The 27,066-nt window shown below is 45.9% G+C and overlaps 10 protein-coding genes and 1 non-coding gene across 12 annotated transcripts; 6 read left to right on the top strand and 5 right to left on the bottom strand.

Annotated features, from left to right (window-relative positions):
* Positions 1-60: 60 nt before the first annotated feature.
* On the top strand, positions 61-1,662 carry LOC9660332 (E3 ubiquitin-protein ligase makorin). The gene is made up of 6 exons (XM_024684246.1): positions 61-108; positions 170-257; positions 327-1,171; positions 1,239-1,308; positions 1,370-1,458; positions 1,514-1,662. The coding sequence occupies exons 1-6, from the start codon at positions 95-97 to the stop codon at positions 1,545-1,547; spliced, it is 1,140 nt and encodes a 379-aa protein (XP_024540014.1). The 5' UTR covers positions 61-94; the 3' UTR covers positions 1,548-1,662.
* Positions 1,607-4,399, bottom strand: LOC112349588 (pentatricopeptide repeat-containing protein At3g12770-like). Its single transcript, XM_024684245.1, has one exon. The coding sequence runs from the start codon at positions 4,391-4,393 to the stop codon at positions 1,760-1,762; it is 2,634 nt and encodes an 877-aa protein (XP_024540013.1). The 5' UTR covers positions 4,394-4,399; the 3' UTR covers positions 1,607-1,759.
* Positions 4,400-4,431: 32 nt separating this feature from the next.
* LOC9660737 lies at positions 4,432-5,999 on the bottom strand. The gene is made up of 2 exons (XM_002979099.2): positions 5,441-5,999; positions 4,432-5,314 (listed from the first exon to the last, which is right to left on the bottom strand). The coding sequence occupies exons 1-2, from the start codon at positions 5,930-5,932 to the stop codon at positions 4,460-4,462; spliced, it is 1,347 nt and encodes a 448-aa protein (XP_002979145.2). The 5' UTR covers positions 5,933-5,999; the 3' UTR covers positions 4,432-4,459.
* Positions 6,000-8,884: 2,885 nt separating this feature from the next.
* On the top strand, positions 8,885-10,210 carry LOC9660735 (psbP domain-containing protein 1, chloroplastic). 2 transcript variants are annotated; one of them, XM_002979241.3, is made up of 2 exons: positions 8,885-9,481; positions 9,847-10,210. In XM_002979241.3, the coding sequence occupies exons 1-2, from the start codon at positions 8,906-8,908 to the stop codon at positions 10,060-10,062; spliced, it is 792 nt and encodes a 263-aa protein (XP_002979287.2). In that variant the 5' UTR covers positions 8,885-8,905; the 3' UTR covers positions 10,063-10,210. The 2 variants fall into 2 exon arrangements, with proteins under 2 accessions (XP_002979287.2, XP_024539981.1); XM_024684213.1 differs by having other exon boundaries at positions 9,819-10,210.
* On the top strand, positions 10,066-11,895 carry LOC9660734. Its single transcript, XM_024684145.1, has 13 exons — positions 10,066-10,076; positions 10,200-10,382; positions 10,436-10,492; positions 10,549-10,606; positions 10,693-10,746; positions 10,810-10,873; positions 10,937-10,993; positions 11,052-11,161; positions 11,245-11,280; positions 11,338-11,426; positions 11,481-11,559; positions 11,618-11,665; positions 11,725-11,895. Exons 1-13 carry the CDS (start codon positions 10,066-10,068, stop codon positions 11,806-11,808), a joined length of 930 nt encoding a protein of 309 aa, XP_024539913.1. The 3' UTR covers positions 11,809-11,895.
* On the top strand, positions 10,099-10,171 carry TRNAA-AGC. The gene has a single exon. It is a non-coding gene; the product is annotated as a tRNA-Ala (tRNA).
* A 203-nt stretch (positions 11,896-12,098) lies between the features above and the next one.
* On the top strand, positions 12,099-13,337 carry LOC9660331 (cationic peroxidase 2). Its single transcript, XM_002979239.1, has 4 exons — positions 12,099-12,323; positions 12,387-12,581; positions 12,638-12,803; positions 12,856-13,337. The coding sequence occupies exons 1-4, from the start codon at positions 12,099-12,101 to the stop codon at positions 13,335-13,337; spliced, it is 1,068 nt and encodes a 355-aa protein (XP_002979285.1).
* A 27-nt stretch (positions 13,338-13,364) lies between these two features.
* LOC9660330 (tobamovirus multiplication protein 3) lies at positions 13,365-14,965 on the bottom strand. The gene is made up of 9 exons (XM_002979098.2): positions 14,747-14,965; positions 14,603-14,693; positions 14,491-14,543; positions 14,303-14,395; positions 14,175-14,246; positions 14,051-14,123; positions 13,819-13,982; positions 13,662-13,739; positions 13,365-13,601 (listed from the first exon to the last, which is right to left on the bottom strand). Exons 1-9 carry the CDS (start codon positions 14,918-14,920, stop codon positions 13,506-13,508), a joined length of 894 nt encoding a protein of 297 aa, XP_002979144.1. The 5' UTR covers positions 14,921-14,965; the 3' UTR covers positions 13,365-13,505.
* Positions 14,966-15,228: 263 nt separating this feature from the next.
* LOC9660733 (probable cysteine protease RD19C) lies at positions 15,229-17,229 on the bottom strand. Its single transcript, XM_002979097.2, has 5 exons — positions 17,186-17,229; positions 16,012-16,093; positions 15,843-15,962; positions 15,541-15,778; positions 15,229-15,473 (listed from the first exon to the last, which is right to left on the bottom strand). The coding sequence occupies exons 1-5, from the start codon at positions 17,227-17,229 to the stop codon at positions 15,229-15,231; spliced, it is 729 nt and encodes a 242-aa protein (XP_002979143.2).
* Positions 17,230-22,913: 5,684 nt separating this feature from the next.
* On the top strand, positions 22,914-25,017 carry LOC9660329 (protein trichome birefringence-like 26). The gene is made up of 3 exons (XM_002979237.2): positions 22,914-23,690; positions 23,746-24,023; positions 24,105-25,017. The coding sequence occupies exons 1-3, from the start codon at positions 23,228-23,230 to the stop codon at positions 24,900-24,902; spliced, it is 1,539 nt and encodes a 512-aa protein (XP_002979283.2). The 5' UTR covers positions 22,914-23,227; the 3' UTR covers positions 24,903-25,017.
* Positions 25,018-25,142: 125 nt separating this feature from the next.
* LOC9660731 lies at positions 25,143-25,608 on the bottom strand. Its single transcript, XM_002979096.2, has 2 exons — positions 25,492-25,608; positions 25,143-25,432 (listed from the first exon to the last, which is right to left on the bottom strand). Exons 1-2 carry the CDS (start codon positions 25,572-25,574, stop codon positions 25,162-25,164), a joined length of 354 nt encoding a protein of 117 aa, XP_002979142.2. The 5' UTR covers positions 25,575-25,608; the 3' UTR covers positions 25,143-25,161.
* Positions 25,609-27,066: the final 1,458 nt, after the last annotated feature.

Raw genomic sequence — 27,066 nt, 5'->3', positions numbered from 1 at the left:
AAAGGATTTGTATCGAAATCCAGCACTATAGTCTATAAGTGGTTAATACTTTTTACCTTTAGGGAATTAGGTCGTAGGGTTCTTCGTCGCGGTGATGCCGCAGCACAGGTGCGCGCCCCGCCCAGAAGAAATCTCTCGTTTTTCCAGCTAATTGATTGATCCAATGTAGAATTCTCTGCAAGTATTATCTCCACGGCGCGTGCCTCAAGGGCGATTCCTGCCAATTCTCCCACAGCTTCGACGATCCATCCAGCAACGTAAGCTCTTTTTGTTCGATCCCCAATTCCATTTGTTCTTGCTTTTTTCTCGGGCGTTTTTCCTCGCAGATTTGTACGTTTTACCAGCGCGGTGTTTGCTCCTATGGCAGCCGCTGCCGCTACGAGCACGTAAGACTCCCTCGCCCAAAGCTTCCATTTGTTCCACCGTTTAATCCCGCTCCATCTCCATCTTCCACCGAAGATCATCCATCTCCAAAAACAAATTTTTCGCAAGCTCCCAGCTCTTCCGCGACCACCTCCACCGCCGCCACCGCCACTTCTCCGCCAGCTCCATCGCCCACCAAGTTACCTCTTCTAAACGCCTGGCAAGAGCGTCCTCTAGTCCCTCCTCCAGCTCCATCGCCATCTCTCGCTACCTTCGACACCTTCGAGCCGGATCCCTGGGAAGAGTTCCAAGCTCCAGACACCGCAAGCTTGGATCTGGCCGATCGTCCCATCTGTTCTTTCGCCGCCGCCGGCTACTGCCCCTATGGAAACTCGTGCTCCAATCTCCATGGCGATCTGTGCGAGAGCTGCGGTAAGCATTGCTTGCATCCCTTTCGAGAGGCCGAGAGGGAAGAACACAGGGAGCAGTGTGTGCGTAGCCAGAAGCGTCTCGAGTTACTCCGCATGAGCCAGGACATCGAGTGTAGCGTTTGTTTGGAGCGTGTTCTGTCCAAGCCTTCCATGTCCGACCGGAAGTTTGGGATCTTGTCCGGGTGTGATCATCCGTTTTGCATCGCGTGTATACGAGATTGGAGAGGTGGCACTCGCCCCGGCATGGATCTGGAAACCATCGTTCGAGCTTGTCCGATTTGCCGAGTTTCATCGCATTACGTGATTCCCAGCGTTGTTTGGTATTCCAACACGGAGGAAAAGGAAGAGATTGTAAACGGATACAAGAACAAGCTCAGGTATGTCTATCGTTTTCTTTCTTGATCTTGGTTTCCAAGTAACTTACTTCGTTTTTCTCGCTGCTAGTTCGATCGACTGTAAGTATTTTGAATATGGAAATAGCACTTGTCCGTTTGGAACTAGCTGCTTCTACAGGGTAAAGTTTTGTTCTTCGTTAAGTTTCCATCGAGCTAAGTTTGTGTGGATTGATTTCGCAGCACGCTTATGGTGATGGTACAAAGGAAGAAGTGAAGCTCCGGCACCTGGGAGCCGCGGATGGAACCACTGTAATTGCAAAAAATATCAGGTGAAACAGGTGGATCTCCTTGTTCTTGAGCTCTAACGTGATCCTTTGGAAACAGGCTCTCAGATTTCCTGACAAACTTGAAAAAATAAATGAGATAAGATCCTTTATTTTTAAAAAAAGAAGAACATATGTAAAGAAGAAGAGGATATCTCAACTTGATGTTCTTGAGTTGATTGTCAATCGGAATCGAACATATTTGGATTCTGATTAACTCCTCATTTTTGTCATTGAGCACTGCATTGGCTACAATAGAAGAACACATAACGGTGAACAAGAGTGAAAAAACTTGTCATTTTTCCACTCACCAAAATCCACCACATGAGCACTTGCCATCTCTAAACTCGTGGAACCTGTTCGCGTCTCTACACACCACCACTCGCCGCTCCACTCTCGATATAACCTCCGTGGCCTTGTGACAATCCTCGCAAACTCGCAAGTTCTTGGCGATCCTCACGCTCGTCCCTGGAGCCGAGTTGACGAGCGCACACCCGATGGCCAGCTTCTCGCTGTGTCCACACAGCGCAGCCTCCTTGTCCTCGTCGCTGATGTTATACAGCACACTGCTCACGTCGGGAACGTAGCCTTCTTCCTTGATCCGAGCCACCACTTCTCTCATCCTCGCGCGAATCTCCTCGATCTGTGGATGCGTCGAGTCTCCAGCTCCAAACCTGTGGATCTTCCCGGCACGATCGACCCACCAGCTCTGTCCCTGCTTCTTCCAAGCCTTCGCATTCCTCCTCATCGCGTTTACTCTCGCGCTCTCCTCCCACAACCCGAGGCTCGCGTAAGTGTCCGCCATGAGAACGTACGCCGCGCCATCTTTCTCGTCGATCCTCACCAGCGACTCAAACGCCACCTTTCCAATCTTTGCGTTCTTCCACTTCCGGCAAGCCCCCAGCAGCGTCATCCACACGGTCGAGTTTGGCTCGTAAGGCATGCCTCGCACCATCGCTACCGCGTCGTCGAGATGGTTGGCCCGGCCCAGCAAGTCGACCATGCAAGTGTAGTGCTCGATGCTGGGAGTTATCACGTAGTCAGAGCACATCGCCTGGAAGTATTCCTTGCCTCTGTCCACGAGCCCGGCGTGGCTGCAAGCCGTGAGGATCGACAGGAAAGTTACACCGTCCGGCTGGAGGCGTTCCTCGTTTTGCATCCTCTCGAAGAGATCAAAAGCCTGCTTTGTGTCACCCTGGTAGCCATATCCTGCTATCAACGCGCTCCAGCTTATCAAATCCCGCTTGGACGTTGAATCAAACACCTGCTGAGCTTCCACCAGGCTGCCACACTTGCCGTAGAGACTGATCAGCGAGTTGACCACCATGTCATCTTTTCCGTATCCAGCACTGCTGAGCTCGTCGTGGATTCTCCTTCCGGACTCGAGAGCCGCCAGGCTGCTGCAAGCCTTGAGTGCCGAGACGTACGTTGGAACATCAGGCACGAATCCCTTCTCTTTCATGCGTGAGAAGAGCTCTAGAGCCTGCTCGCCTTCGCCAGCTTGAGCGTAGCCCATGATGATCGCGTTCCATGATACCGCTGTATGGCTTTTCATGCCTTCGAAAACCTGACGGGCCTCGGTCATGCTTCCACACTTTGCATACATATCCACGAGAGAGTTAGAGACGAATGTATCAGATTCGTACCCGTGCTTTGAGAGCTGCAAGTGAATTTGTCGTCCTTTCGCTAGCGCTGTAGCCTGTTTCTCGCCTTCTTTGTTGTCACCCAAGCTTGAGCAGGCCTTCAAAGCAGCGACGAAAGTCCGAGCATTGGGCTGAAAACCTTCCGCTTGCATCCGAGTAAACAAATCGAGAGCCAGCTCTGGTTGCTCTCCACTCTGAGCGTAGCCAAGTATGATCGAAGTCCATGACACCAGGCTACGCTGCTTCATCGCCTCGAAAACTCGCCGGGAATCCACCATGCTGCCACACTTAGCGTACATGTCCACCAAGCCACTCGCCACGAATAGATCAGACCGGTCATGTCCAAATTTTGAAAGCTGAGAATGGATGGTAGTGCCTCTAGCCAAACACTCGACTTTCACGAGCTTTCCTTGAACCTGTTTCCCCACTTCCTTGGCCGCAAGGCTAGTGCATGCGTTGATAGCAGCCAGAAACGTTCGAGGATCTGGCACAAAGCCTTCGTCTTGCATCCTCGAGAATAAATCCAGAGCCTGTCCTCCATCACCGCTTCGAGAATAGCCCAAAATCACTGCAGTCCACGATATCAAGTCCCACCTTGTCATCTTGTCGAAGACATTCCGTGCATCCTCCATACTTCCACACTTGGAGTACATATCCACGAGAGAGCTCGCAACAAAAGCGTCACGCTCGTAGCCTTTGCTCGCAAGCTGGGAATGTATCAACCGGCCTGTCTCCAAGCTAGCAGCCTTTGTGACTTTCCCATCAGCCTGTTTTCCGTCCTCTCGAGTACCAAGGCTAGAGCAGGCTCTGATCGCAGCAACGTATGTTCGCTCGTTAGGCGACACACCTTTCTCCTGCATGAGCTCGAAAAGCTTGAGAGAAGTCTCCGGCTCTCCACACTGAACGTACCCCGAGATGATCACCGTCCAGGATACAACGTTGGGATGACACATGGAGTTGAAAACCCGCCGGGCATCAGCCATGCTTCCACACTTGGAATACATGTCCACGAGTGTGCTCTGAACGAAGATGTTTCCATCGTTACCACTGCTTATGATCTCCGAATGGATCCTCATGCCCTTCTTCAAGTCTTTCAAACCGCTGCATGCCTTCAATGCCGAGACAATGAGAGAAATGCTGGGCTTCACTCCCTGCTTCTTCAAACTGTCGTAATTCTCGAGCACCTCTTTCGCATCGCGGCTGTTCTTCTTCGTCGTCAGCTCGAGCTGTGACGATGGCGGAGGAGTTCTTTTGGTGTGGAAGGCCCTGAAGATCCCCTTCAAAAAGACCCACCTCATTCGTTCGCATTTTTCTCCACCTGCGCTTGCCTTTCCTCCATATATAAACCCTACATGGAGACCCTGTCACGGTTTGTTCTTCTCCCAATCCACCGGCAGCTTCCATCTCGAGTACCATCGTATGGAGACCCTCCACCAAAACGGGAACTCAAACAAGCCTTCCACTGGCTCGTCAACCGGTCCATCCACCGTAAGTGGCAACCAAACATATCTCGAGTGCCGCAACTCTGTAGAGTTCCACCTATCCGCCATGAAGAGGAAAGTGTTGGGAAGCCCAGGCAACGGAAGAACAAAACTTCCCTGCGAGAAGAAAGTCGTCGATCTAAACCACGACGTTCCACCCACGCATGGATTCCCGGCAGTTTCCCAAGGTCCCAGCATGTTCTCCGCTACATGAACCAAAGCTGTGTTTGGAGCCCATCCTGTACAATCGGAGGTGACCATGTAGTAAATCCCGCGATGCTTGAAAACTGCTGGAGCTTCCCTGTGTTGATCCACAAACACCCTCGACATGACGTTCCGGAACTCGAGATAGTCGTCTTGCAGCGGAGTGATGTGTAGAGCACTGTTCCCTTCCGAGGAGTAAACGACGTAAGCCGTGCCATCTTCGTCCTTAAACACTGTCATGTCCCTGCTCTCGAAAGCGTGAGGCTGCTTGCTTCCCAAGAACTCAAACGGCCCCTCCGGTCGAGAACTTACAGCGACACCCAGCGAAGCTTTGGTGTAGTTTGCACTGTCAATGTGTAGCCACATCACGTACTGCTGGCTTCGTTCGTTGTAGATAACTTTCGGCCTCTCCAAAACGTTCTTGTAGTATAAGTCACTGCTCTCGTCTTCCTTGTCACCTTCGAGAACGAGTCCCTCGTACTTCCAGAGCCAGAGATCTTTGGAGGAGTAGCAACTCACTCCAATGAGATCAACCTGTGAGTTTTCATTAAAAAAGAAACTATCAGTCCATCTTTGTACGAAAGGAAACTCTCTCGATCTAGAAAGTTTTTCTCACTCGAGAGCTAGATCTAACGAAAAAAGAAAGAGAGAGATGCTTACTCTGGCTAGAGACTCGTATTCCGTGGGAGCGTAGTATGTAGGTCCATCCTTGTTCTCACCATACCAATAAAAAATTCCAGTGCTTGGAACATAAAGAATTCCTCCACCATGTGCTTGAATGGAATTCCCGCTGGAGTCGAGCCAGTGCCTTCCTGGGAAAAAAAAATTCCTATCCTGCGCTGGAGCATTGACAGGATCTAGAACGAGGCCAATGTCTGGAAAATCGGACACATTCCTCGCGGAAGAAGCCTTGAAAATTTCTTCCTTCTCCAGCATTGTGAGATTCTCGTACCTCCCCTCGCCGCCGCCCAGCGATCGCATCATCCGCTCCTCCGTCCTGACGAAGCTCCCGCCGCCGCGCCTGTGCGAGCGAGGATCGTCGAAGAGCACGAGCTGGGGCGGGAAGAACGCCATGTAGAGCTGCATGACGAGAATCCATGCCGCCAGGGACCAAATCAGGGCCGAGAGGAAACTGCGGCTGCTGCGAATCATCCTTCTTCCCGGCGCATCGATGAGAGATCGAAGGCTTGGCGATATCGCCCCCCTTTCTCTCGCTGGAGCATCACTATCGCCAAGGAACCCTAATTCCTCCATCGTTGTTATAAGCTTAAAACATATTTAAGTTTAACACTGACGCCATCTTTTAGATTTTTTATTATTTTTATTTTAGTTGAAATTTTACATCCAATGTTTAAATTATAAACATGTTTATAGTATTTTACCTTTAATATGCTCACGTTAAAATTATAGATTTTGTTTCTTACCACCTTCTGGTCTTAGCTGTAGCTTCTTTGGATTTTGGACAGTTCTCCAAAACTGTCCAAATCGGACACCTTCTTTGGATCTTGGAGAACTGTCCAAAATCCAAGGATGCTTGATCACTTGATCTAGTGTCCATCTCTTCCTGGGATCAAGACGTAGAATGCCCATTATCAAATTATCACATCCACAGCCCAATCGCCCGTGGTGTTTGATCGTGGCAATGGTCAGCTGGAGCCGGCGATGCTGGAGAGCTTTCGAGACTTTGTGCGACTTTGCTTAGATAAGAGGGAGGACGACGAGTACCCGGCGGTGGCGAAGCAGCTCGTATTCTTTTGCACCGGGAACACGGAGCCTTACCACGGTACTATAAGCTGGAGGGTGGTGAAGGATGTTGTTGGTCGTCGCCCAAGTGCCCAGGAGCGGATGTTTGTGTTTCGAGCCTGGGACGTGAGCTCGTCACTAGATTCCAGGGATCCTTGAGGATCCAGCCATCGTGTCTTTCAAGCGGTTCTTGATGACTAAACAAGCTTTGGTTTCTCTCGACAGAGAGGAACACAGACGTGTATATGGTGGAAGCGGCAGCCAGAAAGAAGCAAGGCTCACGGCAATGATGCTGAAGCCAAAGAAGGTACAAGCAAGCGAGCAAGCAAAGCTACAAAAAACTTTGAATTGTCGAGGTCCTCATTAAAATCGAGAGTTCTTACAAGCTTAGTCCATAACATCAGTGATCAAGCACCCGCCTCGATCATCTTTAGAATAGCTTGTGGCAGTGTTAGACAAAAGATTATCGGGCCTCCTTGGGCGCCTGGGTACCACGGTGGGGGTTGGCCATACCGCAGTTGGCAGGGACACAACACGGCAGTTGTTCCATCATCGATGCGGAAAAATGCTTCTCAGGAGACGAGAAACCACTGGTTTTGGAGGAATCCAGCACAGTTAGACAACGAACTTTGATTCTAGAGCTTCACAAGGAAAGACTTCTACGGGGATAATCACTAGGGATTTACAGCCGAACTTATAGAGAAGAGACTGCCAAGATGTCATAGCCTGATTCTCCAAGTCGGATGCAGTTGAGCAAGACAAGGCTGGTGTGTGCCGCAATTTTTGACAGCACCAGAGCTGTCTCAATTTCCCTTGTTTTGATTTTCTTGTCAATTGAGAAGAGAGTCTGAGAAAGCTCTTTCTCAGTCTCTTCTAAAAAAATTTGCAGAGCTGTAACATAGAACCCATACCTGCCCCAGGTGACAAGGGCAAAGAATAGGTTGAGTTATTTCAACTTCACTGGATTCAGGGAGTCTAGAAGTGCTGGCAAACTCAAAAGGTATACGGAGGACCTGATTGCAGATACCTCCGACTTCGATTTTGATCGCCTTGTAGCCTTCAGAAAGGGATGTCTGCCAGTGCCTGATATAATAACTTCGCTGTCAAAACCGATTTCATATAGAGTGAACAGTAGCATGTCAAGCATCGAATGGCCCTGAGTCTGTGTGGTAACACTCAAAAACCTGTCCTCCAACAAATTTGCCACCACTTGGCACTCGTCCAAGACCACTACGTGATTTCTTTTTTCAACGTGCTTAGCTTATGAAGAAAACACCAAAAACATGGCCAAGTTCTTGCTCATCGTTGGACTTCACAAGAGTAAGAAGACTCCTCGTTAAATACTCCAAAGGATCAGGCTATCTATACTTCAACTGTTTGAAGAAGGCCCACACAATCGTTTCATTAATAAAGAACAGACAAATCCATGAAGAAGGTACGAGGGGATTCAATGGACAAAGCTCCACCACCTCAGGGAGTTCCTTGTATGCCTTGAAAATATAAAGTCTAGCGATGACAATGCAACAACTCAAAGGTGTAGGAGAAATTGGCCCAGTCCCAGGAATATAACTCAAGAAGCGTCAATGCAACATAATGGAGGTCCTTTGAACCCTTATCACGAGGTGCATGCTCTGAGAGGTCACACACACAGATATATATATTTATATATATATTTCAGAGGCCAACTCATAATCTTCCCGCTTCCAGAGGCTCCAACGAAAATACACAACTCCGTCCTAAAGGCCTCAAACCGCTTACGAGAAGTGACCAAATTCTTGCTCTCTTTTAACCCCTGGAGCAGAAGAGTAGGCCTGTTGTTAATTGTACATATCTCAGTCTTGGTCCGCCTGTAGGGCCGTTTGAAAGCACCTCCTGGCATATTTGGATACTCTTGCTTTATATCCTCCCAAAACATATTGCACATCGCATCCAGCAGCACAAAGAGAGACAGGTGATTCACAAACTTGGAATTCTAGAAAAATGTTACATTGAAGGGCTTTCGCTATATAAGATTGCGTTCCAAATCTGCGGGATCCTTCACAATCAGAAAACAGCGATGAGTTCTCACAAACGATATCCGCTTGAAAGTCATGGCACGAAGATTTGCGTTTGGCAATGTAAGGATTCTCTTCTTGTTGGTTTGCTCCTAAAGTTTTCTTCTCATGCTAGCCGGCCCAGACCATCGATCACCTATAGGCACATAAACGAGGTGAAAAGAGAAGATAAAAGTTGTACAGGCTCATCGTCTTTGTTACCTTTAGAACCCTAAAATGGTCTATATCTTAATCCAACGGTGATGTTTAGAATTAGAATATACCAGAATAATTTAGAGACAGCTTACTTTTCATTATAAAGGAGATATTTTCTTCTTCTTTCGTGGATATGCCTCTGGCTATGGCGACCGCCTCTTCACTCTTGTTATTGCCACACAGGGCACACGCGACGCATTTCACTCCCAGGTGCTCCTCCTCTTCTTCTTCTTCTTGTCGAGATTCTTGCGGTCCAGCGCCATTTTCCCGCCGATCGATCCTTCTCCCTCCCACATTCTTCGCGATCTCCATCCTCCATCGAAATCTCGGGTTGCAAGAGCAAGATCTCGCGCTAGCAGCGGAGAAAGGAGGAGAGGTGCTAGGGTTTAAGGTGTTCGAGGATCCATTCGATGGCTACTCCTTCTCCTATCCGGGATCGTGGTTCCAGGTCCGTGGCGCCGGCGCCGATTGCTTCTTCCGGAGCCCCGTGAATCTGGATGAATCGGTGACGGTGGACGTGAGCTCGCCGTCGAGCTCGCGATACCAATCGATCGAGGAGCTGGGATTGCCACAGGATGCCGCGCAGGGATTGCTCAAGCAGCTGTCGACGGAGTTCATGTCTACGAGGCTGGGAGTTCGCAGGGAGATCAACGTTCTCTCGTCGCGATCCAGAGTGGATGGCGATGGCCGCCTCCTCTACGAAGTGGAGGTGAGTTCTTGGCCTTCTCAGTTCTTCTCCTCGAGCTCAATCGATTCTTTCTTTTGCTACCACTATCTTCTATCTTCATTGATGATTCTTCCAATCTTCTCTAGCATCTCCCTTTAGCTCGATCGATTCTTTCTTTTGCTTTTCTTCTTTGATGATACTTCCAATCTTCTCCAGTGACTACTTCTTCGCCTTTTCTTCTGGGGTTTTCCTTGCGCGATTCTCCCTCGTCCTCGATTGTCATTGCAGAAAGCCATTCCATTGTTTCCACGATCCAATTTTTGTTTCTTCTTCTTGTCGTTGATTTGCCAAGCTTTTTGTCAAAGATTTGTGCTCACAGCTCCATGGATTCGATCGCTCCATCGCAGGTGAACGCCAAATCTTTCGCCACGAACAACCAGATGGCGATCCTTCCCCAAGACCGCGTCATGAAGATCGAGTGGGATCGCCGCTACATCTCGGTGCTGGGCGTGGAGAACAAACGACTCTACCAGTTAAGACTCCAAGCGCCCGAAAGAACGTTCGCATTGGAGGGTGACGATCTTAGAAGGATAATGGATTCCTTTAAAATCTCCAAGATTTAAGTCATGATTAAAAAGTTTTGAAAGAATTCTCACGTTGGGGATGTAGCTCAGATGGTAGAGCGCTCGCTTAGCATGCGAGAGGCACCGGGATCGATACCCGGCATCTCCAAACGCTTTTAATTTTTTGCTTAACAAAGATTTTTTTTAATTTTTGAAACCTTTGCCTTGCTGTGTTGTTTAGCTCCCATTGTCCACAGCGAGTTCTCTTTGCTAGGGCGCGCGGGCGAGCGTGGGCCTGGCGCTGCTCGTCTCTATCGATTTCTATGGATTTTCTGGTGGCGATCGCGAGCGCGATGCTGGTATTGCTGTGGAGGAGCTCGGTGAGGGCAGATTCTTGCATTTGGGAAACAGCCATTGAAAACTATCGCTACAGCTATAATCTCGCGGGTCCGCTGCGCGGGTTTGTCCATGGAGTGCGCAGCGAAGATGGGTATGGCATTCCTTTCCAGGCGTTACTCTCTCATCGAGTGCTTCTTCTCCTTCCAGGTTTTACAAAGTGGTCCAGAAGGATTCCAACGGCGACAAGACAATCGTTTGGTTCCAGGTACGAAGAAAAAAAATTTGCTCCATTGTTCTTAGCGAGAAAAAAATAACCCCGTGATTCCTTTTCGTTGCTGTGTTTTTCTCTAGCTATGCGAGCACATGAAATTCAATCACGATCCTCCCATTTGCCAAAGATGCGAGGTAACCAAGAGAAAAAAGTTTTCCTGTGATGGATTGGAGGCTCACTAAACCTTATGGAAGTAGAGTTGCGGAGGACCCGATCACTGTGGCGAGACGTGCAGTGCTCTCGAGGCCGTCACACACTCCGGTACTTGGTTCTTTTTTTTTATCTTCCTTGTGCTTCGAGCTAGCAACTTTCATTATCTTCCAGGATTTCCACTGTGTAGGACCTTAGGTTTTCCATCGACTACGACGTTTTCACTCATAGGTACGTGGCTTGCTACAATACTTGACACGTAAAAGCTGATTGCTTGTCGAATCTTCAGACAAGCGCAAACCAGAGCAAGGTCTGATCGTCGACATGGTGGCCAATACCTCTCAGGACGCGTGTTCCTTCTCAGTATCTGTCTACTGCAAGAGAACTGGCCAACAAGAGGTTAATTCATGTCCAAGAACACTGTCCCTTAAAGTGTTTTTTAATTTCTTCTAACTTGTTTTTGTTTGTTTTTGCTTTTGCAGCTCCCAACTTCGGTTGCAGGAGATGGCTGCCACTACGTATGCGTTTTTTTTTTACTCTTAAACGTACTTTGTGTTTGACATTTGCATTTTCAGACAGCAGTTCTTAAACACCCGGCAGGGTGTCCTGTGGTGACGCGCCTCGATGGCGGAGGCCTCGGGTGGTTTAGCACGTTGCTTATTGTGTAAGTATGCTTTATTCTGTGCTCATTGTTCTCAGATGATTTTCTTTGCTGTAGATTACTGTGCTTTCTAGTTGTGTATATGATAGCAGCGACAATTTATCGAAGAAAAGCGCTTGGCATCGTCGGTGTGGAGGTAATTCTTTGTCTCGTCTATGGCATTGCATAAAGCGGTGGCTTGAATTGGTCTCTAGGCGATTCCTCACATGGACTTTTGGAGGTCTATTCCCTCGAACATTCAGGTTTGTTATGTTATTGAATGGGTGCATTGATGTCCTCTGACGAAACATTGTTACTGCAGTGGGGTGTGGAGTATGTGATAGGCAAAGTCACTGGCCTTTACAGACGAGTTACGGAGCCATCTTATATGCGGGTCAATGAGTAGCATAGCGAATTTTTTTCTTCTTCTTTTGAGAAACGCTCTTGGCTATTTTCTTTCGATTGATTATTCAAGAGCGTGATTTGAGAGCTCTTCGGGTGTATAGGAGGTTGCGTTTAAGTTGGCTGCTCATGTAATATTTTCTCGTTTCTTCTTTTTCAGAAATCAAATGGTAGCCAGTCGCGTTCTTCATTTAATGAGGTAGGACGTTTTCCTGTGACGCTCAGGCTCGTATATAAAGCTGATGTTTGATGTTTCTTTTTGTCTTACAGGAAAAGCTTGGAAGAAGATAAGCTATGGCGTCACGATGCTCAAGCGCTCTACTTTTGGTGTTTTCTTCTGTATTTGCCATTGTGAGTTCTCAGCAGGAACTTCTTGGCAAAGTGGAGGAGAACTTTTACGAGAAAACTTGTCCTGCTGCGGAGCGCATTGTTCGCGATGTTGTCACTTCCCATTTCGGCAGGAACCGGACTGTTCCAGCGGGACTTCTTCGCTTGTTCTTCCACGACTGCTTTGTGCAAGTATGATTGCTCTTCTTTCGTTGATTACACTCGCATTGGTTCCTTGCCTGGATGTAACTACAGGGATGCGATGGATCCATCTTGTTGGATGCTTCGGAGGACGGCTCCGTCATTGAAAAGGAAGGTCTACCGAACAGGAACTCGGTTCGAGGATTTGATGTCATTGACGATGCCAAGACAAGGCTGGAGCGTGTATGTCCGGGTGTTGTTTCCTGCGCGGACATCGTGGCTCTAGCCGGAAGGGACGCAGTTGTCCTGGTAAGAAAGAGTTCTTAGTTCCATTCCATCACTCACTCTTGCATGCTTACGATCAGGTTGGAGCTCCAGACTTCGCTATGCCGACAGGACGTCTCGATGGAAGAATATCACGAAGGTCGGAAGCTGATGCTCTTCTCCCGGCCCCTTTCTTCAACGCGACACAGCTCAAGGCTAGCTTCGTGCAGCAAAATCTCACCGTCGAGGACCTCGTCCACTTATCAGGTACCGAAGTTTTTTCTACTCCACAAATTTTCTTATCAACTTGCTCAAACAGGTGGTCACACTATTGGTAGATCACAGTGCCAGTTCTTTTCCAACAGGCTCTACAACTTCTCTGGAGGCAGCCCGGATCCACTCCTCAACCCCTCCTACCGAGCAGAGCTGCAGCGCCTGTGTCCACAAAACTCTAGACCCACGGATCGAGTGACACTGGACCGAGCCTCGGAGTTTAACTTCGACAACAGTTACTACACAAATCTAGTCGCGAAGAATGGATTGCTCACGTCGGACGCGGCGCTCACAGTCGACAGCGAGACCGAGAGCATCGTGAGATCATTCGCGCGCGATCCCGACAGGTTCCAGCTGAGGTTCCAGAGATCTCTGTTGAAGATGAGCAAGCTCGGCCTCAAGAGCAAAGCGAATGGCGAAGTCCGGCGTCGTTGCAACGCAATCAATCCCAAGAGAATGGAGGAGGAGAGCTCGCTAGTCACTGCCATTACCGACGCTACAACTCGAGCTCTCGCCTTCTCCAAGTAAATAAACCAGCCAGAGGGCAACATAAAGTAGCAGAAGATGCAAAATCATAAGTTGTGTTACCAGAGAAGTCACTGAAATATACACACGTACACACGCGTCCATCCTTTCTTCTCGAGTTTTTCTTCTCGGATTTTTCTTCTCGTTCTTGTGAAGAAAAACACTCTCTTCTCATCGAATTGCTTTGTATGCGGTGGAAGTGGCTCTTTTTGCTGGGAGCTTGCGTAAGATGTAGAGCACGAGAGCCGACGGGAGTATCTCCACAAGCTGGAAATGAGAGATGATTAAAGTTAAAACTGTACTGGAAACATCTACACTAGAACTTACCAAAAAGTACAGGAAGTTCAAGATTGGATGATAGAGGACATCAATCTCAGCCTTCTTGTCGAAAGCAGACCATGCCACCTGCGAACAAACAAACGAAAAGAAAAAAAAAAAACGCGCCATTGCTAGAAAACTTGCGAAAGCGAAAGGATATACATACCACCACAGAGCGAATAGTGAAGCACGTAAAGCAAATGGCAGTAACGCAGCCAACTTCACGGAGCTTCTTTCTCCGTCCCTTTGATTCGATGGGAAATCTTCGTAGCATCAAGAAGAGCCTTCCTCCATACAAGAGGAAGCCCAAGGCACCCGCGAAAGAAACTCCTGCAATGCAAGAAAAGTGACGATTGTAAGCGAGGAGAAGAAGAACAAACTTAAAGATTTTAGCATGCCTGCGAAGAAGACCCGGGAGAAAATGTCCCACACAAGCATCGGATCCCACCATTGTATCAGCCATATCGCAATCTGTGACGAGATTTTTAGTTTCATGACAGATGAAGAAAAGCAGGAGGGTACCTGGAAAACATAGATTGCCGTGTTGATGATCAGGAACGAGGGTCTCAAGTTTTCGGTGGGAAGACTTAGAGCCTGTGATCGAGAAAGAGTTGTAAGAACAAAGAAGAAAAATGACAATACACTTGAACCTGATAGAAGATTTCGGCCCAGAACAAAACGAGCAGTGTGTAAGTCGAGAAGAAAAGCAAACCGGGAAGGTCCAGCAAAAAGGATTGGAGAATCTGCACAAACACCAAAAAAAAAAAAAAAAGGAGACAGAGAGAAGGTTTTGAGGCACTGAAAACCATCTCCTACTGGATTTTCAAGATAGACTTACGTGAGGACCGACGTGCTGAGCGGGCCTTCGAAAGAGGAAGACGCTAGCTCGCACTACAAGGAAAAGGTAAAGCATTCGTGAGAAAGAAGCCTTGGCTATGGTAGAAACTTACCAGCGCATACGAGAAAATTGAGCAAATGGAACACCTTTTGAGTCGTCCAGCCATAGTCGCGAACCCTCCTGTGGATCCGGATGAGTTGCACCTAGACAGCCGAGAACAGTGAGACCCACAAAGGAAAGAAAATGGAGAACTTACAAGAGCTACAATGGCGATGGCGGCATATAGAGCAGCCAGTGCGTAGAAAACCCCGTCTTGCCAGGATTTAGAGCGATTGAGCTCCTCCCACCAATCTTTGGCCTTGTGATTCAAGCTGGGAGATGGAATGGAGCTCGCCATCGCCACTAACAGTCCTTCCGGATCTCTCCTCATCGCTACACTCCCCCTAGTCTTTTGCCACGCCCTAAATGCTTACGTGATAAAAGGGATTGGGTTTTAGAGGATTTATAACTGGTTATCTCTTCTTTGCGTTGGCGCCTGCTTGTCGGGACAAGTCATTCCTTGAAGCTCTCCATTTTTTGTTTGCAATGTTCTTTATGAAAAGACCCAATGTTACTTCTCTAAAAGATGCTATAATTCAAGGAGTTTCTAAATTTTAAAAAGAATAAAATTTTACTACATGTAAAATAGTTATGACAACGTGTTCATATTAAATTTTTGGATTAAATACCTAGTAACTACTATGCAGAAACAGTAGAGACTCTGGTGTTCATGCCACAGACACCAAACCCTCGACACAACCTAAAATAACCATCTTCACCATAGTTCTCGCTCCAAGAATTCTTGAGGATCCAGTAGGGCTTATCACCATCCATGCCATAGCCAACAAGGAGCACCGCATGGTTCATGTTGTCCCCACCCGGGCAAATGCGAGGGCAAGCTACTCCACCCATATAATCCATTATGTAATTGGCATTGAGCGCAACTGCAAAGACCACATTGGAAACAACATTTTCTTGTCAACTTTTGCCAAAGAGCAACACACTACTTACTCGAAAGAGGCCCATTTTTCACGAGATTTGCAGCAATCTGGTCCTCATCCTCAGACACTGTCGAGTAGTTTGCAATGGTGGCAGCCACCTTGCTTGGGCGGAAGTGGCATCGGTGATGGGGAAACATATACTCCTTGTAGTTTTCTTCTTGGTAAGGATAATCTTCCTCAGCTTCAAGACCCTTGGCTTTGATATACTCGTAGGCATTTAACATGTCACCACCTTTGCAGCCACCATCCTGGTTCCAAGTAATCATGGATCAGCATGACCATATTCAGATCAAGTTATGAAAAATGAATTACCATGCGATCACAGTCAACCAGCTGCTCCTCCCTCAGGCTAATAAGCTCTCTAGACTTTAGAAAGTGGGCACCTTCCACTGCTCCTGTGCTGCTAAAAGTCCAGCAAGAGCCACAACTTCCCTGGAACTTTTAAATGTGAGATTTAAGATCATATAGAAAAAGGACTTACCTGGTTCTTCACAGGGGTCATTGCACCATGCTCCCTCCAATCAAAACTCTTTGGCAAGTTATCTGTTGGAAGAAGTGGAGCCTAAGTGACTAAATTTTTTATTCTATTCTAGTCACTTAACCACACATTAAACTATTTGGAAGAGTTTTAGTCATAACCTTTACAAGTCATATTCCCCACTTAAGGATATATTAGCCCTGTGAATGGCATTTTTGCCACTTAGCCTTTGCACTTGATCCAAGTGCTCCATGTGTCCAATCTTATAACAGACACCCCAAAGGTATTATTAACATTTCAACCCATTAAAGCTATATCCATTTATCTTTGTCTCATTGGTAGTTCAAAACCACCTATGCCATAATCCCATCTCTTAAAGGCTGGGCTATCTGTAAATGAGTGGTCATCCCAAGATTGTACCTTAGCATCCTTAAAATGCCTAAAGATATAAACAACACTTTTTCCTAATGTCCCTTCTTCAATCCCCACTAAATCCCTTTCCATCCACAATTGTGCTCACCAACACTGCCACTAAGTCAATGTTTGAATGCTTGAAGGTCCAACCACTAAGTCCCATTGACCTCTTGAACTTCCTCACCATATGACTATATCTTTGGTCACTACACAAGAGGACTATTCATTTTCTTTTCTATAGTTTGAGATATTAGAACGACATTGCAAAACACTATAGCCCTACTTGAGTCTTATGGGTACTCTCTCTACCTTCCACTATTAGTGCTCTAGCCATATGGCTAGAACAAGGTTCCGATAAGCTACATTAGGTATCTAAGTAGGTAATGCCACCCATAATTGGATTGGGATCATTGACTATTCGATTTCCTAAGAGAGCTAGAGTTGACTCTTGAACATTTCACCAAATTGTCCCACTTGTCCATCCGTGTTCACTCTAGCCTTAGACTCTTCAATGGTTATATCATCACCCACCACGTGGGTACAACTTTAGTGTCACCTCAAAGCCACTTGGAAGAGGAAGTTAAAGCTTTGGTCACATTAGCCTTTCTTGGCCAAATTAGTTCCACTAGAGTCTTCCCTCTATATCCTTTTGGAGCTCAAACCCTTTAGTTTGGGAGACAATTGTTTTGGGATTTCACTCTTGGACTTGGACTCGAACTCGGTCTCAGTCTCGGTCTCGGACTTGGTCTTGGTCTCAATCTCAGTCTTAGTATCGGTCCCTATCTGGGACTTCTTCTCAGACTCCATCTCAAACTCCATCTTGGATTCCTTCTCGGACTCCATCTCAGACTCCATCTTGGAATTAATCCTGACACTTCCTTGTGTCATGACACTTGCCATATATCGGTCCCTCTTGTATCCTTTTTTAGAGACTCATTTACCAATCATTTTATACTTATTCCTTGAACACTTCTTTAGAAATTCCACTCTCACTCTTGACTTTCCGAGTTGGAGTTTTTGGTCCAAACGTGTTACCTTTATTAGATTTTTGCTTCAACCATTGCCACATGACACTCTTCCAGCTCCACTTTGGGGCATAAGGATTTGTGTCATACAACTCCACCACCTATTTAATATCCTCGTCAAATGCTAAACCATTTTATAAAGACCCTATCATGAATTACCATTTTCATCTTTAGCACCAAGCTAATATTCATCAATGGTGCAACACCGAAGGACTCACAAAGAAATAAAATTCTGATGGTTAAATCACCTCAAAGGTAGGGTTTTCCTTAATTCACTTGCTGCTTAGGTCTGAAGGTGTGTTCCTAGTGGAGCTTCATCTTTGTCACACATAACTTCTAGAAAGTTCTTAATAGATTCTGAGGCATGAATATATACAGATTTTCAATGGCCTATCGTCTAAATTTACCAAGTTGAAGGAGCAGCATTTTTATTCTTCTTTCTTTTGTTTCTCTTGTCCTAATGAAAAACTGTTTGCAGCCAAGGAAGATCTAGTGAGTGCACACAGCACAGACTTATTGCACTCAGCAACAATGATTGCATTTGAGCCGGTCCTTCCAGTGTTACGAGTACCAATTCCTACTGGAAGTGATGATGATCCTTCAAAAGGTCCATTCATTTTGGCATTCAAGGATGAGGCAAGCTGGAGCCATGCATGGCAGTACTGTGAAAAACAAATTACTTCACAATGCAAGGTACATAAGCATTAGAAATTGCATGGGAGCACCTACTCACTTTGTTTTTTCTAGGCTGCTACTATGAAAGGTTGTTCAATCACTGCCTCAAAGGCTTACCACTCCCCCTGGTGAAAGCGTTTGTCCCAAATTTTAAATATAGCACAGAAGACTAAGAAGCTTGCGAGAAGAAGGCCATGATGGCTTGTCTTGCTGCATCTAGATGAGACAGGATTAAGTTCGCAAGGGGAGTTTGCAAAGAGGTGTTCAGTGATGTAAGGATAGCAAACAAGTGTGGAGGGGAACTCCACAAATACCAAGACGAGCAAGCACAAAGAAACCATTGCTGCTTAGGGACTTGAACCTCCTCACGCTCCGATGCTAATTGTCACCATGGCTGTCTAGAGGTTTGTCCTCCTTAGCACTGGCCTCTTCGACAGTGCCATCATTGTTCTCCATCACACTACTACTTGTTCTTTACTTTTTATCAAGCATTCTTTTGTATTTCATCTCTCCCCTCACAAAGGGTCATAGCCCTAGGATTATTACTAATCCCCCGCTAATTAATCACATTTAGTCTAAAACAAAAGAAAAACCCATGATTTTGATTTTGTCTCCGTTTAGAGCACACTCTAGCCCTTGACAACAAGCTCCAGTTTGCTGATCCACAAGGATACACAAACAGATCAACATAGAACACATCGACAAGAAACCACAACCAAGTCTTGATCGAGAATCCAGGCTCCAAAATTTAGAGGGAGGTCTCTTACAGATGGAGTAGATGACAAGCATTACCAAAGCTCTCTAGGGAAGCAAATGCTCAAGGATGGATGAAAAGGTGGTCTGGTCTCTCTTAAAAAGAAGAGCGATGCAATAGCAGCAGGAGTAATGGATTGACCGAAACTGTGGCTCGAGTTTGTGAGTGAAGCTGTGACAAAGCTAAGGAAATCTTTCAAGGACTAAAGGAAAGAGGAAGAGAAATAATTATGGGTTCATATTCCAAGTTCATCAAGCTCCCTGGCAAAATTGAACTGGGTCAGGTAAGTGGTGTCTGGAACGCAGCCATGCTTGGACCTAGTGGCAGTGAGTTTGTGCAGCTGGGAGTGTTAAGACTGCATGGCTTTACAAGTGACCAAACTACACGAAGAATTTGCTGCAAAAGCATTGGAAATTGAATTCCTCATTAGTTGTCTTGAATTTTGTAACATACAAGAGGAGTACAGTGAAAGTTCCACTTGGCACTGCACCTGAATAGCAATGCCTTGGATGTCCAGTTTTACAACCAATATGGATGGCCAAGACCAGTCTTGCAAAACATTTGTAGCCAACTCAAATCTGAAGCAATCAATTGTTTTCACTTTTGAAGATGAGTACCTTTCAATTGTGCAGCAATAAAGAGTTTATCAAGAAGCTTTCCAAGGCCGCAGAGTTTGATATTTTAAGGTGGAGAATATTACACATTTTTTCTTTAGTAAAGGTCAAAAGGGAATATTCACAGTAGAGTCTAGTACTTGGCATGATCAAGGAGGTGTCGCAGGTATCTTGAGATATTCAGTAGATCTGTGTGTCATGCATGACCTGGGAGGAGTCTTGGTTACTGTTGCTTGCATAATGAATAGTCAATATTAAATTTAACATAGTACATACAATGTGTCTACAAATGTATATACAACTTTAAACAGAAGATAATATTTTTAAAAGAGAGATACTATTACTAATTTACTAGATAAAAGAAAATAATTAAAACCACTATAAAATGATTTTATTTAAAAATATTAAATATGTTATTTTTAGCATTTATAATCCTATTTTTTGTAGATATGGTTTCAAGTGCAATAGTTTGGGGAGATAATTACACATTACTTCAAGATGAAGTTGATATAATTATTGAACGTGGATTTAGAGTACTTGAAGCACAAATTAATAATTCATTTCCTGATTATTCTTCTACTTATGACAATTGGATGTCTGTTAATTTTGGTAGAGGAGCTGCTCTTTTAATGATAAATCGTATGGAAGCAAATCCTCCAAATTGTTTATTTGGTAAGGATAAATTTGAATATACAGTTAATGGTCGTGCACTTAGAAGTGGATTTCGGTCGTTAAGAAATATTTATACTGATGCAATGCTAAAAGCACGCTCTAGTATGTGTGATATTAATTCTTTAAACTATAGAATTGCATATGCTATATATTATTGGTGGAATATTACTGATGATATTTACAGTTCAAAATCTTTACATACCATTTCTTATAAAGATCCTAAAACTTGTGATACTACAAAAAGTACATTAATTTCAGGTTTTTATAAGCATAGCTTAAGAAATTCTGAATATTTAATATCTCCAAATGGGAAAAATATACTTTTTATATCAACAAACTGTAAACTTGTATTATATTCTGGTAAAAAACTTGTGTGGATATCTAGAGTTATAAAAACATATATTGGATTTTGTGAACTTACTTTACAAAATGATGGTAATCTTGTATTAAATTCAAAATTTAAAACAGTAATTTGGTCTAGTGATAAATATTGCATTAATCAACCTTATTGTTTATTTCTTACATTCATGACAATACAAGATGACTGTAATCTTGTAATTTATTCACTAAAATCACCAAATCATGTTTGGTGGTCTACAGGAACACAAAATCATCCTAATTGTATAAAATGATATATTTACCATTAATTTAAACTTGTTAACTAATGATAAAGATATATTTTAAAATACATTATGCCAAATAGTTTATATATTTAAGATAGTTGACTAAAGACTTATATCCTTTCATTTCAACTCTAGTATATATAGCTTAATGAATTTAGTAATATTTCTTATTATGAGTGCTTAAGATATGGGATAAATATATTAATTTGGGTTTAGAACCTTGCTTATATAGAAAAATAGATAGACTAGATTCAGTCTGAAATGGATAGTTAATATGCTATATTACAAAAATTAGCACCATATACATGTATGTATTTAAAGACCTTACACTATCCTTCCTCTGGAAAATGAAAAAATGATAACATACGTCAGGTGGATTCAATATTTTTGGAATTCAAATTAATTTTTTTACTTTGAATTCAATTAAGTTCAATTCATTAAAATTTTTAATTCAAATTTGAACTGTTCAATTAGCATCACAAAAAGTTATAGAGATTTTAACTCCTTATGTCATCATAATAAATTTTATTAAAATCAGAATAAATTGATTAGAGATCAATTGATAAAATAAAAAATTAAAATTAGTTTAAGAGATAATTCAAATATTTTTCTAGTGATATTATTAATCTAAGTGGTTAATATGTTATAATAAACACTTAAAATGAATTTTTACTTCTACCTCTCCCCTCCCTCTCCTCTCTCTCTCCCACACCTCTTCCTCCCCCTCCCCTCTCCTCTCTTCTCTTCTCCTTTCCTCCCCCTCTCACTCCTGATAGCAGCTCTATCGTGCGCAAAGGGAATTGGGCAATATTTTTCTATAGGCATTGACAGCCTTGTTGCTGCCATGGCCAAGGCTGGCAGGATGTATGGGCACCCAGCTCCTCAAGAGCCAGTAGGGTGGTTGCTCTAGGCATCCTTGACAAGGAAGAAACAACGAGAGATATTTTTACCTTTTGTGATTGCCACACATACATGAATGTGACATAAGAAAGGCAATGTGAGAGTAGTGCACCATGACAGATTTGATAGGCGTAAAGAAATTTCTACCATACCTAGCAAGTGGATGGCCTTAAACACCTTCTTGACAGACCGTGATCTGATCTCCTAGCTAGTTTCATGAGCTTCTTTGGATCATAGACAAAGATCATCACAACACCGCAGCATGGTAACTCACAGACCTAGATATAGCAAACCTCTGGGTGTGATTGATAGGCCCTGACTGAGGCTAATGCCCATCAGATCATAATTGTGATGAACTATATGACTAGCACAATTGAAATTCTCAAGATGAGCTATGGATTGAGTTATTCATAGGATGTCCGAGTGGTGAGCATGAAAATCCAATGTGAACGAGATCTAATCCTTCCAAGCCGGATGCGGCCGATTGTAAGCTCCTATCGAGACATTCCGAGAGACCAGATTCCTCGCAGGCATTGAGTCCAGGTTGTGCCTAGTGCAAGCACTGCAATCCTCGCCTCATCTTCAAACGGTTGGCGATGCCACACAACACAATGGTTGCAGCTTAAGCCCAGAATGGGCATCTGTACTTGGTGGAGACAATGTTGCGAGGGATGGAGATCCGAAAATTAGTGTCAGAATCCGCTCTTGATTGGCTATGCAGTCTATACAAGTGTGAAAGGATCTTTCTGAAGATGCTGCAGAACTAAGTGATGTCAATTTGGTATTTGCAGAGAACTTGGATGCCACTAAGTGTCTGTTCAACGACATCCATTAGTCACTAAAGATGGTTTTATTCCCATATAGAAATATTAGATTATTACACATGAACCTTTTCTAAAGGTTTTGTAATTTGCAAATTGTCTAATGTTTTATAATTTCTAATATTAATCTTATGATAGAGACATCTCTTGCTAGGTGGGGTTAGGTAGTGCAGCTTGTATGTATGACCCAACATGGCCCTCTCCCTTTGGTATCTCTCTCTCTCTTCTAAAGCAGAGTATGGAAGAAACAGCAGGTGTGTTGTCCAAGTCCTACCATTTTGAAAATTTGTCTATACATGCTTGCACTTAGAGTCATTGTGGAGTGTATTTTCTTCTTCTTTTCCCTCTTTTTTCCTTGTGCAAGGGATTTCTCCAAGCATCACTTTCACAACCCCAACCAATTTCCCTGTGTGTATGATGACTTGGAGCAGAGGTATAGCAGGCTATAGCAGTGTGCTTGTTTACAAAGTAAGTGACTGACTGACTATAGGGCCTTCTCCTCTTCACTCACCAAAATCCAAAATTTTATTAGCCTACATGCCACAGTATGCCTCAGTTTGCAAGGAAGTATAGTGGCGCTATTACTTGATTGCAATGCAGCATCTAACACACCTCTGCAAGAGAATCATGTCACCACAAGTTGTGGTTGCTTGGCCTTCTTCTTTCTCTCTTGTTTCTCCTTCTCTAGGCCTTCACATTGGTGGAGCTCGCATTTCTTCCAATGCTCAAGAGGCTCAATTCCAATTCCTCTGCTCACGATCATGATCATACTGCTGCTGCTGCTGCTGCTCAGTCTCCGAGATTTGTGTTTGAATCCAAGATGACAGTGCTGCTCCAGGGATTTGGGGATTCACCCTCTGCAAAGGCCACCAGCAACAATTCTTCTGCTCAATCGATCTCCTCGGAGATTGGAAGCCTCTTGTGGCATCACAAGTTCTACTCCAACAACAAGAACATCCGATTCTGGCTCCCAATTGCGCTGTTGCCCCTCGTCTTGCTTAACAGCTGCTTCATTTACTTTGTCTTTGTCCGTGGCAGCGAGAATTCCCAGCTCTCTGCGCCCGTTGGAGCTCCAATTCTCCCAGATCTCCAAAACTCCTCGATTTCCGACGAGATTCACCAGTTCCCCGCATTGCCAGGCAGCGATCTCGACACCCAACAACAAGATACTTCCTCGAATTCAGGTAATTTGAATTGGGAAAACCTTTCCAGGTACTAAAAACAGGGGAAGTGCTATAGAAAGCTGCGATTTGAGCAAGGGCGAGTGGATTTTCGATTCTACACCACCTCTTTACACGAATTCCAGCTGCGATCACATCCAGCTCCTCCAGAATTGCCTCAGAAACGGCAAGCCCGACACGGGCTACCTGCATTGGCGATGGCGACCTCACAACTGCGACCTCCCGCGATTCGACCCCGCCACCTTTCTCGAGCTCATGCGGGGCAAAAGTATGCTCTTCTTCGGAGACTCGCTCGCCAGGAACCACATGCAATCGCTCCTTTGCTCCCTCTCCCAGGTGAGTTCCTCGAATCTCGATTCTTGGGAAAGATTTACTAGAAGTTGATCGAAATTTTTCAATGTGATCGCCAAAAAAAAGGTGGAGAGACCCGACAAGGTGTACTCGCGAGAGGACAAGGACGTGAAATGGGGCTTCCAATCCTACAACTTTACGCTCGCCATCGTCTGGTCGCCATTCCTTGTCAAGCACGTCAAGGTTCGCGACGATCCACTCCTCTTCAATCTCCACTTAGACGTCCCACACCCGGCATGGTGGCCATCGCTCGCGAGCTACGATTTCGCGGTCATGTCCGCGTCCCAGTGGTTCTTCCGCCCAAGTCTCTACTCAATCAACAACACCATCTTCGGCTGCAACGAGTACTCCCGCGAGAACTACACCGACGTACATTTCCTGACGGCGATGGAGCTCGCATTCCGTACGTCCCTCCGCGCCATCGCCACGCTGGACGGCTACAATGGGACCACGTTCCTCCGTACGGCCTCGCCGGAGCACTTCGAGCACGGGACGTGGAGCACCGGGGGGAAGTGCAACCGTACGCGGCCGACGCACTCCGTACGCGATGCCGTACACGGCGGCGGCGGTGAGTTGGAGCTGCCGTGGCTGCCGAGCAATCTCAACCGTGTGCAGCGCGACGAGGCCCGGAAGTTTGACCCATCCAACGGCTCCAGGCTCCGGGTGCTGGACGTGACGTACAGCGCCTACCTCCGGCCCGACGGCCACCCTGGGCCATACAGGATATACCAGCCGTACGCGAAAGAGCCCGGCCGCCACGTCCAAAACGATTGCTTGCATTGGTGCTTGCCGGGGCCTGTGGATATGTGGAACCAGCTCCTCCTGGAATCTGTGAAGAAGTTGGAGAGAGACAAGGAAGAGTAGATCATATAGAATAGCTTTCTTCTTTGGTTCTAGGAGTGGTAGAGGCTTTCGTTGGCTGGACCAACCAGCCATACTTTGAAGAAAATGAAAGAAAGAGGAGAATGGTGACTGTCCAGCGACCAGTGGAGAATTTCTTCGAGTAATGTAGTCAAGAAGAAGCTGTCAATCGCTGGAAGGTTTTGAATCGAGAATGTGGCTTATTACTTCTGGAAGAAAAGATACACGAAGAAACATGAGATCCCCGAACATCAAAACAGGCTTAATCGTCGTCGTCACTGTCGTAGCCGGAGTGCTCCAGCTCGTCTCTCATTGCCTGGAGATGGGGAGGAGAAATCGGCTCCACCATCTTAATCGATTCACTAGGCACGCACTTGATATGGATGACGCCGTTTGCTGCCATGGCCTTGAGCTGAGCCTTGCAAGCTCCCTCGTCACCGCCAAACACTTTGCTACAAACAGTCGCCCATTCCACGGCTCCATCCCTGTCCACCAAGAGCTCCATCACTCGCTTAAACATCTCGACATCCCACCTTAAGCAATTCAAACAAGAGCTCCAGAAAACAATAACAGTGAAGATCTAGCTTCTTACCCTTGATCGTCGCCTTCCAATCCAAAAGAAACAAGAGATGCCACCGATGCGGCCATGGTGCCAAGAGAGTTGTCCAGTGGCATGATGTTTACGGAGAACACTTGATTTGCGCAACGCTTTAACAGCAATGGACAGCCGCCGCAAACTCGATAGATCTTGCCCCACTCTTTGTCATTCAAAGAAAGAACTCGAGGTGGAGCTGCTGGAGGGGGAAGAGGATTACCGCAACTCCACCTCCACCATCGCCGCCACCATCCATGTCCCGGGCTACCGCTGCTACTACTCACTTGACTAACTAGTAAACCACTAAAAAATTCCCTGGCCTGCGCTTCACTGAAGTGATCTACATAAATAAGCTCCGTAAATCTATCCCCAATCCAATCCTCCCGCAAGGAATCGTCCCAAGATGCCATGATGATCGTCGCAATCTTGTCCTGTGCAATCCTTAAGAGATTTCTAAAAAGCTCTGCTGCTCCAGGAAGAGCTTTGATCTTGTGAGCACAATCTAGAATGAAAACTGGGGCTTTCTTTCCTTTCTTCCTGCGTGCCAACCCCAGCTCCCTAAGCACAGCATCTAAGCCTTGCACTAGAAATTTTTCTACTCCAGCCTGCCATTGCAATACCTGGTCCTCGATATCCATCCGCATGTCCAGGAGAAAAATTGGGAGCTCACTCGTAGCCCGGAATTTCTGGAGAAGTGCCGTCTTGCCAGAGTTCTTTGGGCCCAAGACCAACACAACTCGCTCGGCGCCTACCAACTGTGATAACGCATCCAGCTCCTTTTCCCTGCCAAAGAACGCCATCGGTTTGAGGTTTAGGGTTGAGAGGCTTTAGCCTTTTATAGAGGATATTCCTTTAAAGGTTTTCTTTAATGACTCCTAAATTAAAATATAAATAATACTATTAATAAAAATTAATTTTTTTCTTAGCATACTTAACTATGGGACCGTTTTACTTGAATACGGTTTAGAAGCTTGGAATATTCGTCCAGAATTTAGGGCAGTCAAGTTCTTCGCATTTTCTTCCATCGATCGGGCGGGAACGAATGCCGGGCGGGGACTGGGATTGCGATGGAGCTCCGGCCCAGCAAGGTGAGGTCCCGGAGTGTTTCGCGGCGCTGAGATCGTGTTGCAGCCCCGTGGAGCTGGAGCGCGGGAGGAGGCTCACTCCACGCGGAGGCGATCGACGGCAGCAGCAACACGAATCTCTTCGTCTCCAGCGCGCTACATGTACGCGCGATGTGGCAGCCTCACCGCGTCTTTGACCGGATGGTTTGCCACAACGAAGTGGCGTGGACGTCGCTGCTGCTCGGCTATGCCCGGCAGGGGCAGGGGGAGCTCGCGCTGGAGATCTTGGCGGGGATCCAGCGGAGGCAGGGGTGTGATCCCAACTCGGGGTGCTTCGTAGTGGCGCTCAAGGCCTGCTCGAGCTGTGGCATGCGAGAGAAGGGCCAGGAGATCAGTAGAAAGGTGGTGAAAGCCGCGGCTCTGGAGAGAGGGATGGAGATCCATGCACAGGCTTGCGAGTGTGGCGGGTAGTGAATATATTTAAAATATGCTTGGATATTCTAGAATA

This window comes from Selaginella moellendorffii, unplaced genomic scaffold, assembly GCF_000143415.4.
Source record: "Selaginella moellendorffii unplaced genomic scaffold, v1.0 SELMOscaffold_40, whole genome shotgun sequence".
In the NCBI taxonomy this organism is placed as follows: Eukaryota; Viridiplantae; Streptophyta; class Lycopodiopsida; order Selaginellales; family Selaginellaceae; genus Selaginella; species Selaginella moellendorffii.
This window is presented reverse-complemented; position numbering and strand designations above follow the sequence as displayed.